The sequence below is a fragment of the Polypterus senegalus genome, chromosome 10, assembly GCF_016835505.1.
Source record: "Polypterus senegalus isolate Bchr_013 chromosome 10, ASM1683550v1, whole genome shotgun sequence".
Taxonomy (NCBI): domain Eukaryota; kingdom Metazoa; phylum Chordata; class Cladistia; order Polypteriformes; family Polypteridae; genus Polypterus; species Polypterus senegalus.
The window spans coordinates 74,192,251-74,210,721 of record NC_053163.1 but is presented as its reverse complement, the minus strand read 5'-3'; the positions used below and the strand labels follow the sequence as shown (position 1 = coordinate 74,210,721).

At 36.7% G+C, this 18,471-nt stretch overlaps 1 protein-coding gene across 1 annotated transcript; it reads right to left on the bottom strand.

The window, feature by feature from the left end:
- Positions 1-1,469: 1,469 nt before the first annotated feature.
- Positions 1,470-18,221, bottom strand: tnfsf10l4 (tumor necrosis factor (ligand) superfamily, member 10 like 4). The gene is made up of 5 exons (XM_039765977.1): positions 17,848-18,221; positions 6,830-6,970; positions 5,604-5,649; positions 2,268-2,360; positions 1,470-2,193 (listed from the first exon to the last, which is right to left on the bottom strand). Exons 1-5 carry the CDS (start codon positions 18,019-18,021, stop codon positions 1,769-1,771), a joined length of 879 nt encoding a protein of 292 aa, XP_039621911.1. The 5' UTR covers positions 18,022-18,221; the 3' UTR covers positions 1,470-1,768.
- Positions 18,222-18,471: the final 250 nt, after the last annotated feature.

Genomic DNA, 18,471 nt, shown 5'->3' with positions numbered 1-18,471 from the left:
CATACATGCAGTGTGTTGGCCCAGTGCTTTCACAATTACCAAATCATTACACCACGTCCTGTGCTTATAAATTGCCACCCAAATTTTCTTCCCCCGAGAATTTATGTTAGTTTAACTATTAACTGTGAATGAATTGGCCAGGAATGGATGTACAATACAGGTATATGCAAGACTGTGCCCTGGTCCCCCTTACCAGGTTTTTGCCTGCCGTGTTCTAATGCTGCCCCAGCTCTTTGCAGCCCTATGGTAAAATAAGTGGGTTTGGCCAATGAATGTTACTGTTAATGTATATACTGCACACTTTGGAAATAAAACCAACGTGAATTACAGTAGAATAATACTGTACTAGCTCTTATATATTACATAATTATTTATCAATAGCAACTGAATGCTGTTGTTTTCTGAGGTAAATAATATTCATTTATTTTAAAAGGCACAGTATTAAATAAGAAATAGTAAATTGCAAGTTTTATAAACTTATACACATCATCCAGTATGCAATAAAAAAATGTAATAGATCTGAATGTTTCAGGTCTGACCCAGTTTATATTCATATATTTATGAACATAGTTTAATCATGAATCATATGACCGAGGACAGGGCTGAGGAACACCACATTAAATCATGAACTAACAAACCACCCATAATGGAAAATAAACCATTTGCAACAAATGGTTGAAATCAAGCCTTCAGCACTCAAACCATTGCTTGCTAATAGTCAGTGTTGTTCAATTCCTTGGTGAAATTGTTAAATTAAAACAAAAACATCCATAGTGTAATGAGTACAGTACAAAGACTTATTTTGTGACATTTTAACATTGCATAGAATTTATTTTTATTAACAAGATATTTACTTCATAAAGAACAGCATTTGTGAGTATGCCAATTCTCTTGCTATACATTTGCACTGAGTGAAGGGCAGATGGCCTTTCTTAATTCTACGCTGAATATTTGTGCTTGGAATTGGCAACAACACTAAAACAGCAGCATAGTTGGAAACCTGCCTGAGACTTTTTGCTTGTATGTTATTTTCTTTCACTCAACTGCCTTGTAGAAAGCTACAACGCAACTGAAATCTACAAACACTTTGATGGTCCGTCAACCAGAATAATGATTAATACAGTGGCCATGTGTGACATGGTAAGTGGCTAGCACATTGCAAAAAAAGATTTTCTTACCGTTACCAGTTGCCTCTGTGGCCTTGTACACACAATTCCAATTGGAAATGGTTATTTTAATATCATCACCTACTGAATACCAATTCTACATTCAGCTGCATTTAAAAAAATCTATTAGTGTTGTTCTTAGCCATTAGAGGTAATAACATTTCAGTGGATTTTCTTTTTCTCTTATCTTCAACTAGTCTTCAACTATCACAAAACCTTGTTTTTTTCATTTTTAGCTGGTGTTTTTACAATGGATTGGGAATAATTACCAGCGCATTTCACATAAAGAAAATGGGGCTTTGATAAGTGGATGTCTTTCCTTTTTATTGCCCTACCATTTGTTTTTGACATCAAAAATACAAGTTAAAAAAGGTTAACACTTGGGAAAACCTACATTTTCCTGCATGTACAGTATAACACCAAAGTGTTTTCTCTTGAACAAAGGCATTTAAAATTATATTCTTTTCACTGTGTGAACCAATACAGCATTTAAAACTGTTATCATGAAATGTGAACCAATTAAACCCTCCTACATAGTCCAATGCAAAAATTAATGTAAAGCATAAACCATAGTGAAGGCTCCATGATATTGATTTTAGTGTTTAATAAACTATAAATGCTCCAAAATAGGTGGATTCTTCATTCAAGCTTACAGCGGTAACATCTGTCACTTTTAGGAATATGCGGTCTCCCTGGGTCAGTTCAAACAATGCTCCTTGATAACTGGAAAAGAGATCAAACTCAGCAGCCTCATGCCAGCACTTGGTGACAACTGCTTTGGACAGAAGGACTGGATCCTGGTAAGAGGTTTTTCTGTATACATACTGAAGGAAAGGTTGTTGTTGAAACTCCTTGACTTGGGGAGTAGTCCAAAAATAAATCTGTGAATATATAAAGTATAGGCCATCTCGTAATACGATAATCTCTCCATCCCTGTAATCCATCAACCCTTGCTGGAAAGTCAGCTCCTCCGAGTTTTCCCATAGGATCACATCACGTCCATCTGCTTGCTTGAAGTATGGAAAATCTAAAATTGTAAAATCACAACTTTAACTGCATATGTAACATGTCAAAAACACAATCTTTGAATTTTTTTCTTACCATTGTCCAGTCGACTACGTAATTGTCTTCTGTTTTTTTGTGGCTTTAGGTGGATAGCTGGTCTGTCATATGCAAATAAGGATACATTTTGCACTGCAAAGAAGAAGATGAGACTCCCATGTAAATCAAAGTTAAATATTTTGTTCAAAGTCTGCACAATAAATTAATCCCTTCTGCATGATTCACAGTATTGAATACAAAGATGTGGGTACCTAGTTTGCATGGATTTATGGTAGAACAACACAGGAATGTTAACTCTCACCAATATGCAAAGATTTGATGCCTCATGGACACCAGGAGCTGATTATTGCAGACATCAAAATCATTCTTTGGCTGTTATGTTAGAGGTTACTCAACTAAATTTCATTCCAATTTTCTAATGTTATTAAATATTCTAAATCCAGAAATCTGGAATATGTGTCTCTTTATTCCATATACTGAATCAGAAAGGATGAGCTTTTAATCACACTTGTATCTGTAGAAGCTTAACACATTTTGGTTCAAGGTCCAGCATAAAGAGGAGCACTTGATTCACTTCATAACTGAGTTAGAGAATACAAATCTTTTCCATACCCAACTTTAGATAAAAAAAAATCAGGCAAATGCTCAAATGCTCCATGGATAAATAAGAAAATTGTTGAATCTGCATAAAGGATCCCACAGTATCAAATTCTGTAACTTGACCAAGGTCCACTGTTGCTAAAATACTAATTCACTAAGGTGTGCATCATCATATAATTAGTGTGCATCATCATATAATCAAAGACGAAAGAGATTAGTTAAACAGAAACACCATGGAGCTATAAAAATAAAGGAGTTTCATGTAGGTCTGCAGCTCACACAAGAAACCTAACCATATGATAGTAGACATCTGTTCATTCAGTGCATGTATTTATGACACTGTGATCATAAAAACTTTGGTAATTAATATTCTTCGTAATTCATAGGTAAACGGGTCCCTTGGTTTTTGTTTTTTTTTTTGTTTTTTTTTTTAGAAATTACATTTTTTGCTCTTACAATTTTTTTTTTCTGTTGCAAACTACATGATTTACTTAATGGTGAACCAACAGAATCTATTATATCTCACCATGTATTGTGATGTGTTCTGTATTTATTTCTAATCTTTTCCTTATTACATATACTAATGTTGACAAACTGTAAAGCTGTTTTCAAAATAGCTCCTTCTAAAAAGTATTATAAAAAATAAAGATTATCAGCAGTCACATGACTTTTAAAGGTTTATTAATTACGCAATTGCATCAAACAAACAAAAAAGGTTCTTCCTTCAGTTCTATTATATGTAACAATACACTGTAGAAAAGTAACAATACGGTACTAAAAAGACACACTGCATAAGCTTTATGTGCAATTTCTTTAAGAATATGCAATCAAGGCTTCAAAGCTCATATTATAATAGCTGTATGTGGTGCAATCCATAGCACTGTACCCTTTCCACACTTTGTCTCAGTTAAATTCTTGGCAGACATTGTTCCTTCCTCCTTCACTGGATTTAAATGATTCATAGTCTAATGATTTGCCATGAAGCCAAATATCAGGTCAAAATTAATGCAGCATTATTCACTGCATAACTACATCTATACCCTGCAGACCATCCGAATTGGATTCCTTCCTTGAGCCAGGTAATACTTGGGCTATGTTCTGGGTCAACACTGAACTGGATATGCATGAAAATAAAATGATTACATGGACAAATGTGAAACTTACTTAAAACCAGTAAGGTCTTTATGTACTAACACTGCATAGTGCTTACAGTTTAGACTCTTTTCATAGCCAGATTTTAACATGCAATGAAGCTACTTTTACGTGTCAAAAATATTGTGCACCACACAATTTTTTTTAAATCATTACTATAGTAAAAATTTGTCACCCTCAAAATGGAGATGAAAATCAAAACCTGTTGCAGGAGGGAAACCTGAATTTCACTGCTTGAATTTCTAATTCCTCTTTTGGAATAATTCTTATTAACTATCTGTAAATGTGACCTGCTACATTATATAAAGTGTTCATTAATTCTCCTGAATTTAAACAAAAAGTAACAATTACTTCTTTGCTTTATAAATATTCATTTTCCAAAATGTATGATAAAAAAAAAACATTATCAAAACTGCTCAAAGAGAACTGGATTGTGAATGAGGTATGGGGGGTAAGGGGGATTGGTCGCTATCCTGTCAGCACTGAGTGCAAATTGGGAAATAGCCCCGAAGAAATTGCTAGTCTGTTGTAGTGTAGGCATAAAGAGTGGATATACTTAGCCATTTGTCTGTGTCTGCTCACTCCTAATCGACTGCTTTAAGAATATTTAAAAACAATTAAATGGTGCAAGATAGTGAATTCAAATTAAGAAAGACTAATTAAGCACACCAACAGCTGCAAAAAAGTACAACTTTGGGAAAATGTGCCGCTGGGTATTTCACACCTACAGACTAAGAATAAAAACACATTACTGTATTTACAGAATTAAGTAGAATCTGGCTAGAACTCCCACACTATTATTATTACTATGTAAGTACACCTTTGTTATGCCCTACAGCAGACGACACTGGGTCTTACAATATTCAATTCTTCAACAACGCTGTTCACTACAATTCTTTACCATATCTTTTGCTTACATTTGTGGTTATTCACTGTCTCATCTCATTATTTTAAAGTAATCTAATTTACAGATTTTGGTAAATTGTTAACTTCTCTTCTCATACTTCAGGCATTTTGTCTCATTAGCAATCCTTAGGTTGGGTGAAATACTTCCTGAAATTACGGACTACTCTCCTGTTCCTTATTTTTACTCTCAGGTCCTGCTCTGCTTCAAAACTTGTGGGCTGTCTCCCTAATCACCACCATCCATTACGTCTGGTTTCCCCACTTTTTGTCATATTCAGGGATCTACTTCCACACTATGTCTTACTACAATAAAAGTTCTATGAATGTTTTTCTCATAATTAGTAGTTACTACTTTGTCTTTCTAAGCACTATGTTCACATGACAAAATCTCCCCCCATCCCCACCAATATCACCAGACTATGAAACTTTAAGTAACACATGGTCCACAAGTCTTACCTAACCAGCTCTTACTCTCTCTATACAGGTTTTCATTGTAGAGCCACTCGCCCAGCATAAGTGTTACATGTGCATGGAAGAAAAGACATCAAAATACATGCATACATTCAGACATATATCAGTTTCTTGGTCTGCTGTTAATCCCTTTCTAACCTTTAATGTCCTTTTGAAATTAGTATTGTAAATACCAGTGTTTATTCCCTGCAGTACTTTTGCCAAACCATATGCTATATAGTATTAACATAAAAATGAAATGATTACCTGCAAATTCATGATATACTGTGTTTCTGATATCAGATTTCAGTCTCTAAAACAAATAAAATTGACAAACTGTCAAGAAAATTTATTTATTGTATATTCTGTTGACATTTTATTCAAGACAACTCAAAAGATCATGAGTAAAATTGCTTAAAAACTTTTTTTTTTAACAGATGAGATTTTAAAAAAGAGAATTTCCGATGAGAAGCTATTTCATTCAACATACATAACAAATTTTACAACTATTCTATCTTGTTATACTGTAACCAAAAATGATTTTTTTGTCAAAGTAAACAATATTTGTAAAGTAAAATAATGTTTAAGTAAGAGAAAGTGAAAATTACATAAAACATACATTTTATTTAAATTACCATATCTGTATATACTGACATATAGGGGCAGTATGGTGCCACAGTGGTAGCATTACTGCTTGCAATAAGGAGGCAAGGGTTTGCATCTCAGGACATCCCTGCATGGAGTTTTCTAGAACAGCTTAGCTCTTAGCTTAAAAAAAAAAAAAGGCTAGATGGACTGAATGGTCTCCTCTTATCGTTTCCTCGTTTGCCAAATGTCTTATGTTCTCCCCATGTCTGCGTGGTCTCTCTGGGTGCTGCAGTTTCCTTCCACTATCCAAAGACATGCACATTAGGTGAACTGGAAATGCTGAATTAGCCCTAGGGTGGGTGTGTGTGTGTGTGTGTGTGTGTGTGTGTGTGTGTGTGTGCCTGCAAAGGACTGGCGTCCTGTCTAGGTTTTTTTCCCTGCCTTGCACCCTATGTGAGGTGGGACACGCTCTAGTCCTGCTGCAACCTTGGCCTGGATTAAGTGGGTTAGAAAATGACATGATTTAAAATACTATATAGACTATTGACTGTAAACTAGTCTCTTGTGTGTGTGTGTGTGTGTGTGTGTGTAGTGATATTAATTGCCACAATTTTCCCTTTAAATAACTATTTATCTTGAACATTGTTTTTGTATCACATGAAACTGATCGCAAGTATAAAGGGCAGTTCCAAGATAATCAGCAGGCAAACAAACACATCAAGAATAAGCCTTTACATATTAAAATTGTAAAATAACTGAATTGCAAAATGCAAGTTTGAAGATGAATGTAGAGATAAATATTGTTTACAAAGCACACCCATGATAGTGTTAGATGAGAAATTATTATTTATGGTCAAATTACAATTTAAAAAGGAAAACGTTCCAATAAACCACTGAAAACATACCTTATCAAGTGTGACATTCAGTTCCTGAAGCCAAAATTCACAATCAATATCACCATTAAGTTCTTGTTCTGTAAAATTAGGTTCAGCAAGATAATTTATGCAGCGCAATTGGTAATCTTTTAATCGTGCCAGTTCTTGTGTCTAAGGAGAAAAACAAAACAAAAAACACATTAAAAAAGAGTGGATTATTATACTATAATTACTGCCAATGTGTTCAACAAATAAATTCAAAGCACATAATAATAATTTGACATGCAGTATTTCCTAAAGTGGAATACAGCAAAGAAAAAAAAATATATAGGGAAAAAATGACTTGACTTTACCATCAAGGGCACTTTATAAAACTCTGAATTTTGAATGGATGCACAGATTTTTATTAAAGCCTAACCAAATTAATACTTTAGGTCACTTTGGTTGATTGTCTCAGGTTAACAACTGCATCAGTAGTAATTACCTGCAGTTGAATTCAGGAAAAACTGAGGTACTAATTGTTGCTCCTCCTTTTCCTCATTCTGAGATCAGTTTAAAGTTATCTTCTGTCTGTCCTGTTATTAAGTGGAGTCTACGTAACCTTGGGGTTATTTTTGACCAGTCCCTGACACTTGATGAATATGTAAGGTCAGTCAGCCACTCGTGTTTCTTTCATTTAAGAAATCCTTCAAAACTAAGAAATGTTGTTTCAAAATCAGAATTGGAGATGCTTGTTCATACTGTTATTTCCTCACAGCTTGATTACTGTAATGCTCTCTTTACAGGTTTGAGCAAGTCCTCTCTCTCACTTCATCAGTTAGTTCAAAATGCAGCTGCCGGGCTCCTAACTCGTGCTAGCCGGAATGATCATATCACTCCCATTCCGTACACAATGCACAGTGTTTTATAGAGTTCATTTTAAAGTTTTGGTACTTACTTTCAGAGCTTTGCATGGACAGGCCCCTGAGTAACTAAACAGCCTGCTCCAACGCCATACAGCTTGTCGGACTCTAAGATCTGGGCAACAGGGCCTTCTCATTGTCCCACGCACTTGGCTAAAAGCCCATGGGGATCGTGCCTTTCAGTCTGTGGCAACAAGATTATGGAATAGCCTGCCTTGTGGTCTGTGTGGAGTCAAGTCTGTTGATTCTTTTAAAAAACAACTAAAAACATTTATTTTTAAACAAGTGCTGAATAGTTCCAATTTGTTTATTTATTGTCTTTATTGGTTTTGTTTTAACTGTTTGTATTTGTTCTATATTTGCTGTTCAGCGCTCTGTGAACTTCTATTTGTGAAGGGCACTATATATATATATATAAACTACTACTACTCAAAAACAGAAGAGAAGTTAGTCTGTCTGATATCTCCTCTTTTATATACCACAACAAAATGGAAAAAAGGCAGAGATTTTAAGAGTGTTGTGAAAAACTCTCAAACAGGGATGTCACCAGAGTCACTTGGGCATAACCATCCAGTGGAGAAAGAAAAGAAAGGACAGGAATAGGAGGTTAGTATGTTTGAAAGAGACAGTACTGCTGCAATAAATTATTTCATCGAAGGTAGAGCATGGCGCAGCAGGCATCTTCTCTGGACGGGGTGCCAATTCGTCACTATCTCTGCGCCGTGTTCTCATGTTTAATAGCATTCTTTAATTCATATCATCATGAAAATTATCAAGTATACATCACTTTAATGACAAAATAAAAATACGTGATTAAAGTGGAAATTTCTAGATTAAAGCTGACATTTTGAGATTTTTACCTCTACTGTGTACCTATTTTTTTTGCCTTTTCTATGTACCCTAATAAGCTTCCATATCTCTCAGATGGTTGGCTACGACTTGCCTTTTCACGGCGACTTTGATATCTGACAACTTTTTTTATTTTGGCCACTGTGCGACTTTGTGAACTTGAACGTTCGAGTTTCTCTGACACTCTATGTCACTCCATCAACTTCCTTTTGTTGTTTATACCACTGTTAAAGCCAACAAATAGTACGTTTTTCTTTGCCTCCACTTGGTATTCGCTGAAATTCTTCTATTTCCCCCCCATGATTTTGCCATTGCCTTTTCACAGAACACTGAGCTTAAGGGCTATTTATATTGATTTGCATATTCAAAGAGGCGTAATTCTGGGAGGAGTTGGGGAGTGGTGGCAGACGTGTGCATGTGCGTTATTTTTCACGCTGACTGGGATTTATGTAGCGGAAGAACGTGGAAGTTGGTATACACATAGATTTATGCATCTGGATGTTTTTGTGTACGCACGTTTCAGATTTTGTCTGTATGCCATGTTTTAATGTGAATTCGTTATGCATGAGGCCCCAGGACTAGATAACATTTATCCTCAAGTGCTTAAGGCAGTTAGTGAGTACATATACTGTATAAACTCTTGACACATATTTTTCAAAAATCTCTTCACACTGGGGCAATTCCTTAGGACTGAAAGCTAGTAAGTATTATCTCATTGGATAAAAATGAAGACTGGGGTGATCTGAGTAACTATAGGCTAGCACGGTTAAAATATATTACAGGTAAATTAATGAAAGCATACATGTTTAGAACAGGCGCATTAACAAATAGTACTGATTCAAACAGGGAAGGTCATGTTTCCACAATATGCTGGATATCTATGAGGAAGTAATAAAAACATATGATGAGAAGCACATATTTATCTTGATTTTCAGAAGGTTTTTGATAAGGTACCACATGAAACATTAGGGATCAAACTAAAAGAAGTGGGAATTCAAGGCACAGCGTGTATGTGGGTACAAAATTGACTTGAAACAGGAAGCAAAGAGGATGATGGGAACTCTTTCAGAATTAGGTGAAACTGGTGTCCCCCAGGGATCAGACAGCAGCACCTTGACTGCCATTAGGTATCAGGATATAATCCTTGGACACACTGTCAGACCCTATGCTGGTGCAGTGGGTCCTGGGTTCCTCCTGGTCCATGACAATGCCCGGCCTCATGTGGCGAGAGTATTCAGGCAGTTCTTGGAGGATGAAGAACTTGATAACATTAACTGGCCCCCACGCTCACCTGACCTAAATCCAATAGAACACCTCTGGGACATTTTGTTTCGGTCCATCTGTTGCTGCCGGATTACACCTCAGATTGTCCAGGAGCTCAGTGATGCCCTGGTCCAGATCTAGGAGGAGATCCTCCAGGACACCATTCATCATCTCATCAGGAGCACACCCCAACATTGTTAGAAATGCATACAAGTATGCATACTGAGTATGACTTTGAGTTGCTGCAATGAAATTTCGGCAAAATGGACTAGCATGCCGCATCAATTTTTCACTTTGATTTTAGAGGTATCTTTGAATTCAACCCTCTGTAGTTTGATCATTTTCATTTCCATCAAACAATGTGGCATCCTTTTGTTCCTAACACATTCCATATCAGTATAGATATCTAGCAGGATTTTTTCCCCATTGAGATCTGATGTGTTTCACAGTGTTCCTTTAATTTTCTGAGCAGTTTATATAGGTCTTAAGACTTATTTTGCTCAACTGAAAAAAAAACCTAACCCACCTCTGATGCATTATCTAAAACTGCAAAAATGAATCTTTTCTGCAAGACTAGCTTAGACATTTTAAGAATTTACCAGGAATTCTTAATGAAGGATGACAGGCCTTTACTTTTGTCTGAATATATATATGAGTACTCAGTACAGACTGGGCTTTATTGCCATATGTGACATATTGTGTAGGAGAGGGGGACTGAGTGTTAGTTTTGTCTATTTTGTTTGTAATACTGAATTGATGATTTTTTTTTTTCTGAAGTGCACCACATATTTTGCTTGTGATTTTTCTCATTAAAAAGAAATATTTAACTTGTAATATCTTAAAGGCTTGGATTTTTCAAATAAAACTTCTCCACTAAGAAACTTAAAAATTGACAGACTCCCTGAAATGGTTAAGATTTTTATGGCTTTATCTAAGAAAAAGTTTAGGAAGGCTTATCAAAATATCTAAAAATAAGGTGACTGAATGTAGGGAAGAAAAAAAAAAACAGAAAAGAAAAAGTCTGTCATGGACAAAATTAACCATCAAAAATCTTGATTTACTCCTTACATATCTTGAAAAATGAAAAAATAAAATTTGCAATCAATTTTTACTGACTCGGTGCAAATGTTTTATAAATACATTAACTTCCTCACTTGCTTGACCAATATTTCTTGCACATTTTTATTCTGCAGCTTTGTACTTATCTTGGCACATCCCATTTCCTTCTACTCATTTTTCATCTGAACATTTTGCTGTCACAATGTCCTACTGCCTCTTTCACTACACTACACTGTGCTATTCCTACCAGCATCTTCATTTTGAATTTTAGTTTTAATTCTAGCACACTTTTTGAACATTTTTTTACTCCACTTTTACTTTCACTAATATATATTTTTGCCATATTTAGATCACTCATTTGTTTTATTTACTCAACTGATGCATCCTTCATATCACATGGATTTGTATATGTGGGTACACATTTTTTAATAAGTAAACCTAACAATATCACAATGCTATTTTTATTGGTCATTTCTTTGAAAGTTTGTATATCTATTGATCTATTTATATAACTAACACATCTCAATTTCTTGAATTAATTTAACTGGTCCACGTAAGCCCCTAAGCCTCCTCCTTTAAATTCTTTGGACAGACACAGTGAATTTCTTTTATTTTTCGGATATGGTTTTACCTCTCTGGTCTAAGTTTCTTACTTTGTGCATGCATGTTGCTGTCGCTCCTCCCTGTTAACATCATTTTTTTGTGAAAATTCGCATTAACCTTGCACTTTTTCCATTTTCTTTTATTGTATGAATAGATGCACTCAACTCAAATAGCATTGATTTTGGATTTATTTTTATGTACTTTGCCTTGACTGGGTTTGCAACCTCGGGAACACCAAATCTTTCTGTGGTTCACTGGATGAGACTTTCTTTTTGGTTGCCCGCTCCTGCTTGATGCTTCATCAACAAACATTTTTTCAATGCACCTTAGAGATCTAGGAGTTGGGGATATTATGTCTCCTTGATTATAATGGATATGCTGGATTGCTGTTGATTCCTTCTGTACATGCTTCAACTGGAAATGACTGAGAAGTGATCTAATGTCTGCAGCCACCTGGCTTGCAGCTTTGGGGCGATCATGCCTATAATACCCAGCGCTATACACATGTGGTTGTATTCTGGTCACTATCTTTCATGTGCATCTCCTACTATGCTTCTTCTGGATTTTTTGCTGCTTTGCTACCATTGTTCATATGCGCCACCCCACCCAACCCATTTCACCTTCTCTGCTGTGCTGTTCCACATCACTGTTACTATCAGATGGCTAATCTGTCTGCAGCACTTAGAGCAGTGATTTGGGACTCCCTGATCATAAAGCAGTACTTTTCATTGTCTCATTAACTCTCCCTCTTCTAACCAGTAAATGTCAAATATCTTTAAGAAACATTAAAAATATCTGTCCCTGTATCCTTGCTAAATCCATTTCTTATCTTTTTCTGTCTTCCCCGATTCCATCAACGCTAGTCTTACTGACTACTATAACTCAGCCTTTCATTTAGCATTAGATAAAACAGCTCTGTTAAAACATAAGGAGGTTTCCTTTAAGCATTCAGCTCCATAATTCATAATTCAGAAGTATTGTCTATGAAAGCAGCTAGTCAACACCTTGATAAAATGTCACATAAGACTGGCTTCACTGTGCATATCCAGGTTTTCTCTGGCCATCAAAGGGTTTACATGAATGCACTAACTGCAGTCAAGAACACACATTATGGCAGAATAATGGAAAGTGGCCATGATAACCCAAGGGTTTTTTCCTCCGTAGATAATAAACTACTTCAGACTGCCTCTGCCCCAATTACCTCCTCTACCGAAGCCTATGAAAAATTCCTCCACAAAATTAAAGATCTAAATAATTTAACTAACATAAATCCAATATCTATTTATATCTTTCCCCTTCTTTCCACTCCATCCAGCTTCTTTACTAATTTTTTACCAGTTACAACTGCATTTGTTTTGTAAGATAAGGCCAACTACCTGTGTACTGGACCCCATTCCCACCACACTTTTTAAATCCGGCCTTCATCCAAAAATAATAACTGTTACGACAATAATCAATACATCCCTCGACACCGGGGCTTTGAGTCAGCCACTTTTAAAATTGCTTCTGTAAACCCAATCTTAAAAAAGTCTGGTCTTGATGCTGACAGTCTTAACAATTTTTGACCCCTCTCTCATTTACCTTTTCTGTCAAACATTCTTAAGTGTATTTAGACTTCCAACTCACCAATTACTTCCTATCAGTCTTGTTTCAGAGCACAGCACAGGTGTGAAAGTGCCCTGCTTTGGGTAACTAATGATTTGCTTATGGCAGCAGACTTTGGACAAGCCAGCATATTAATTCTGTTAGACCTCAGTGCAGCATTTGACACTGTCAGACACAAAATTCTACTGTTCAGAATGGAGAACATTCTGGGTATCTCTGACACTGCCATCCACTGGTTTAAGTCCTATCTAACTAATAGGTAAGAGGTTGTTAGTTTTGGCAACAGCAGGTCCAGTTCAGTACCAGTCAAACAAGGAGTTTCTCAGGGCTCTGCCCTCGGCCCTCTGTTCTTCTCTATCTATATGCTTCAACTTGGCCATATTATTTGTAGGTTTGGATGGATTATCACTTTAATACAGATGACAGCCAACTCTATTTCAATGTTAAAAGTGAAACTTCATCATAGCATTCTCAGCTCACAACTTACCTCAGTGAAATTAAAAGCTGGATGGAGCAGAACTCTTTAAAATTACACTGCAACAAAAAAAAACTCCTGTAAATTGGCACTTAAGCTCTAATAAAAAAAATGAACTCCTTTCTAGTCACTCTTGATTGTGATCTCATCACACCTTCTTCTAATGCAAGGAATCTTTGTGGCATTTTTTTTTCCTCCCTTTCTTAATCCACCCACATAAACCAAATTAAGAAACTTTCTTACTTCCTTATTATTAGTTGCTTTACTGCCATATGTGAAAATTCTTTTTAGCAAATGCCACCACTAAAGATATACAACTGAACAAAAGAATCAACTGGCCTTTGAATTAAAATTTTCGCTATTAGTGTTTCAATTTCTTCACATTTTCCATTTAAATAACTCAGTTTTTCATGTCTAAAATTCCTTTCAGTTATTGGAAAAGAATGGAATGTACTGGTTTTAAAGATTATCACACATTTCCAAGGGAAGCACAGAGGTTGATGCTGCTGCCTCACATCTCAAAGGTCTTGGGTTCAGATCTCAGCTGAGGAATACTCTGTCTGGAGTCTGCAGGACATACCCATACAAGTGTGGTATTTCAGCGGGTATTCTGCTTTCTAAATTACATCCAGAAATTGAAACACTGTACACTGTAGGCAAGGGTGTGCCATGTCATGGACAGTTGTCCAATCCAGATTCCTGCATATGGCCAAGGTAACACTAGCTTCCAAAATATATTCAGATAACACTTTCAAATTGAATTGGAGTTTGATTTTCAAGTCTGAAATATTGATGGGTTGATAGGGGTGTGATGCATAAAAATACCCAGGTCGTTATGCAAATTATACTAAAAATCCTATAGTAACTTATTTTAATTTCACATTTTACTACTAAAAGGAGCAAAGCATATTACTTTAGTGCTTGCATAGTTAAGTTTAGGAATAAATAGGACATGTGTGGTTTATTATTGTGTTATTTAAAATTTTGTATTCTTTATTTTGTCAAAAGTGTATACAATTCATTATGACAAATGCAGTCACTCCGACCTAGCCTTAAAAAAAAATGTTGCCACTTTGCCAAACCCAAACTTTCCTGCATAATGGGCACAAAGAAAAGCCTGTCATTGTTTCATGACAGAAAATATATGGGAACGAAAATATGGGTGGTTTCTTAAAAAACTTTTTTTTCTTTCATGTGAATTACTTTACTGTTGAAATATGCTTCCATACATTTGCCACCCCTAAATGCTCGATAAAAGCCTTATCCACACAGGTGGCACAGTGGTAGTCTTGCTGCCTTGAAGTAAGAAGATCCTGGGTTTATGGCCATGGTCTTCTCTGTGTGGAGAGTGCATTGAATAGTGAGAAGAGCACTACATAGATGTAAAGAATAATGTATTATTATTATTATTATTATCCAGCAATAGCCAACATACTGAATATTGCAACAAGCACCTGGCATTGCTCCGCCCACTCAACTCACAGCTAAAGTATGATTGGCTAGCAGTTGGAGTGGTTAGAGATTCAAGTGCCATCTCACAATGGCATGCATATCCCCCTCCCAGCCTGTACTAATGTGGGTTATTTTTCCAGCTTTAAAGAGATTCAGAATTTCAGCTAAGCACATAAGCAAGCCCAGGGTTGGTGTTAGCTTGCGGAGTTCTGTGAAGTCATGAGCATCACAAGATTAAAATCAATTTCAGTCATAAATACAATTCAAAAAGCATCCAGCTATAAGCACATATTTAGCAGTAAATGGAAAACTGAACAAAACTTTTAAAGTAGTGTTTTCTTCTTCTTATTATTTTTTTAAGTGTTGCAGTTTGTAAATTATTACATATTATATCTTAGAATAACTGTTATGGACTGGCACCCTGTTCAGGGATTGTTCCTTCATTGTGCCCTATGCCTGCTGGAATACATTCTGCTTTCCCTCAACCTGATCTGGATAAGTGGCTTAAGAAAACAAATGGATGGATTTTAAAATAAACACTATCTTAAGTTATTCCAATTTAAAATTAAACTGTTCCTATCAGAAGAATGGAACACTGCATTTATACGTGATAAGTTCATTAAGTACAAGTCCAACTGGGAAACCTTGAGAAGGTATGGAAAATACAAATAAACACAGTAATTTCAAAATTCACTTTTGACTTTGAATCTAAAGCAAACAATAGTGATGTGCAGCCTGATCAACTTCATTGTTTGTAAATATACCTCTGTTCTTGCCATTGAGAGCCTACAACTCATTCCAAAAAAGAAAATTTAATGGGGCAATTTAGGGCCAATAATGACTTAAAAAAAGAAAATAATGATGTAAGTAGAAACAGATGTTCAACAGGTGACTGTAATCATGCCTTGGTATGAAGGCTGCATTAGGAAAGACCTAGTACTTCAGGAGCAAAGATGAGACAAGGGTCGTCAGTTTTCACACAAATCAATGAGGAAATGATTCTCAAAGACTAATCACAAGATATTTGGGCATTTAACCCTCAAAACTGCATAATATAATTAAAGGATTCAAGGAATCTGGACAAATTTCAATGTGTAAAAGACAAAGGCGAAAGCCTAAGCTGACTGCCGTGATCTCCAATCCCTCAAACGGCACTCAAGAACCATTACTGATCAATAAGTGATTCAACCACATGGATTCATGAGTACTTTAGCAAACCTTTATCAAGTAACGCAATACGTAGTTTTGTACACAAATGCTGGTTACAACTGTGCTGTGCAAAAACAAAACTGTATGTTAACAGAAGCGCCACCAACTTCTCTTGGTTTGAAGAAATCTTAGATAGTCAATTGGAAAGTAGAAATATGTATTGTGGTCAGATGAATCACATTTCAGGTCTTTTTTTGGAAGAACTGCACATTGTGTCCTCCTGACCACGGAACAAAAGAACCCTTCTATTACCAACTACAAGCCCAAAAGCCAGCTTCTGTGATAGTATGGGGTTCTGTCAGTGACCTGGGCAAACATAACTTGCACTTCTGTGAAGGCACCCTTAATGCTGAAAAGCACATAAAGACTTTGGAGTAACATATGCTGCCTCCATGATGACATCAATGCACATTTTAGCAAGATAATGCACAACCACATTCTGCATGCATTACAAGGGCATGGCTGCATAGGAAGAGGGTGCAGTTGCTTGGCTGGCCTGGCTGTCTGCAGTTCTGACCTGTGCATAAGTGAGAATGTGTACCACATACTGAAATTACAAAATGTGACAATGAAGACCCCATACGTCTGTACACCTTAAGGCTTATTTGCAAGAAGAATAAGATGAAATTAAACCTGAAACAATAAATATTATTGCTGTTTTCAGTACCTAAACCTTTCTTACCTGTTGTAAGCAGGAAAGGCAACATTACAGAGTGCTAAATTCTTTACTGTCCAAACTTCTTTTGGAATATGTGTTTATTTTTGAAAAGAGAATAATATTCGTTAACTGCAGCATCCAATAATAGGCTGCAACATGGTTTTCAGGTCAAAGATCATTTACTAATCATTGCCTCCTCATTTTATTTAAAATTTCCTTACCGTGCTAACTTTTTCCGAGTTGGTGTGGTGCATGCACTTTGTTTTTCATTACATGAATGTTTAGCAAGTCATATATTTTAACCTGCTTTGAATAACAAAAAGGTGCCCACCACTTTTAAATATACTCCATGTAGTGCAAAACAGTCCATTCTTTTGTAGGTGGTGTACATGTACAATCTGCACACAAAAGTTGTAAAGGATTTTCAGAATGGGGGGGTTCTCAGAAATCTGGGGGTGTGGAAATTGGCTTGTTGATTTGGGGATTTTGACTTAAGTACCTGGCAGCCTGCGTCTAGATCGAAGAAGTGCTCGTGTTGCCTGACCGTCCAGTTTTAGTCTCAGGTATGAAAAAGAGCATTTAACTGGTGGTTGTCACACCAATGTCCGACAAACAGCCTGTACAGTCTGCGCACTTCTGTACCTGGCTGGGCACCAACGGCCGTCTACTAGAAGTTCCCATACGCCTCTGCGCTAAAAATCAGGAAGTGAGTGAAAATATGTTCTATTCTGTTAGCACTTTCTGAGCCCTAAGTGACTTTTAAACGTGTTCACTTGCAAAGTTCAGATAACAACATATGTTTTTGTCGGTTTTTTTCTTAATAGCCCGAAAAGGTTGATACTCCCCCTCTTCTTTTCATGGGATGCTTCGCTGAACAACTTTGAACAATGTTTCCGATTGCGCCTTGTTAAAAAGTGTCTGAAAGTGTTCAGGTGACAACTGACGCGCGATCAGTAGTTACACAATCCCTTACCTCTTTGATTTCCTTGGAGAAACTATAGAAGAGGCACGCGGTCCCAAAGACCTCGACACCGAGCAACAAGCTGAGGCACAGCACGAACGCGCTCCACCGGCCATTGGTCACTTTCACCTCGGGCTTCTCGTCCAGTTTGTAGTAACAGTTTTCTATCGAAGTGTCAGCAACCATGTCTACTTCCGGTTGCAAGCATCATCGGCGAGAAATGAAAACCCAAAATACAACAGACCAGGAACAACGCAGCGCAACAGGAGCGCCTTCCAATAATGACAACACTCCCAGTCCCGGCTCGGAAAGTCCCTCCTGGCTGGATGTTCGGGACACGTGACTCCGCTCTTGAAGTTGAGCCAGGAGGAATAGTAGCGAGCGCAGAGAGCTGCTCCCTGACTGCGGCGCCCAGCATTCCCAAGCGAAGAGGAAACGTGTTGTAGCAAAGCAGCCTTTTTTGGATGGGCGCCAGATATAATTCATATTGTTTGCCTACAGAATGATCGTTGAGACCAGGGGTCTCCAAATTTGTTATAGAGGGCTGTAGTGGCCGTAGGTGTTTTGTTCCAACCCGATTGCTTTATTAGAAACCGACCCTTGCCAAGAGAAGTGCTTACTTAATTCTGTGGTTTG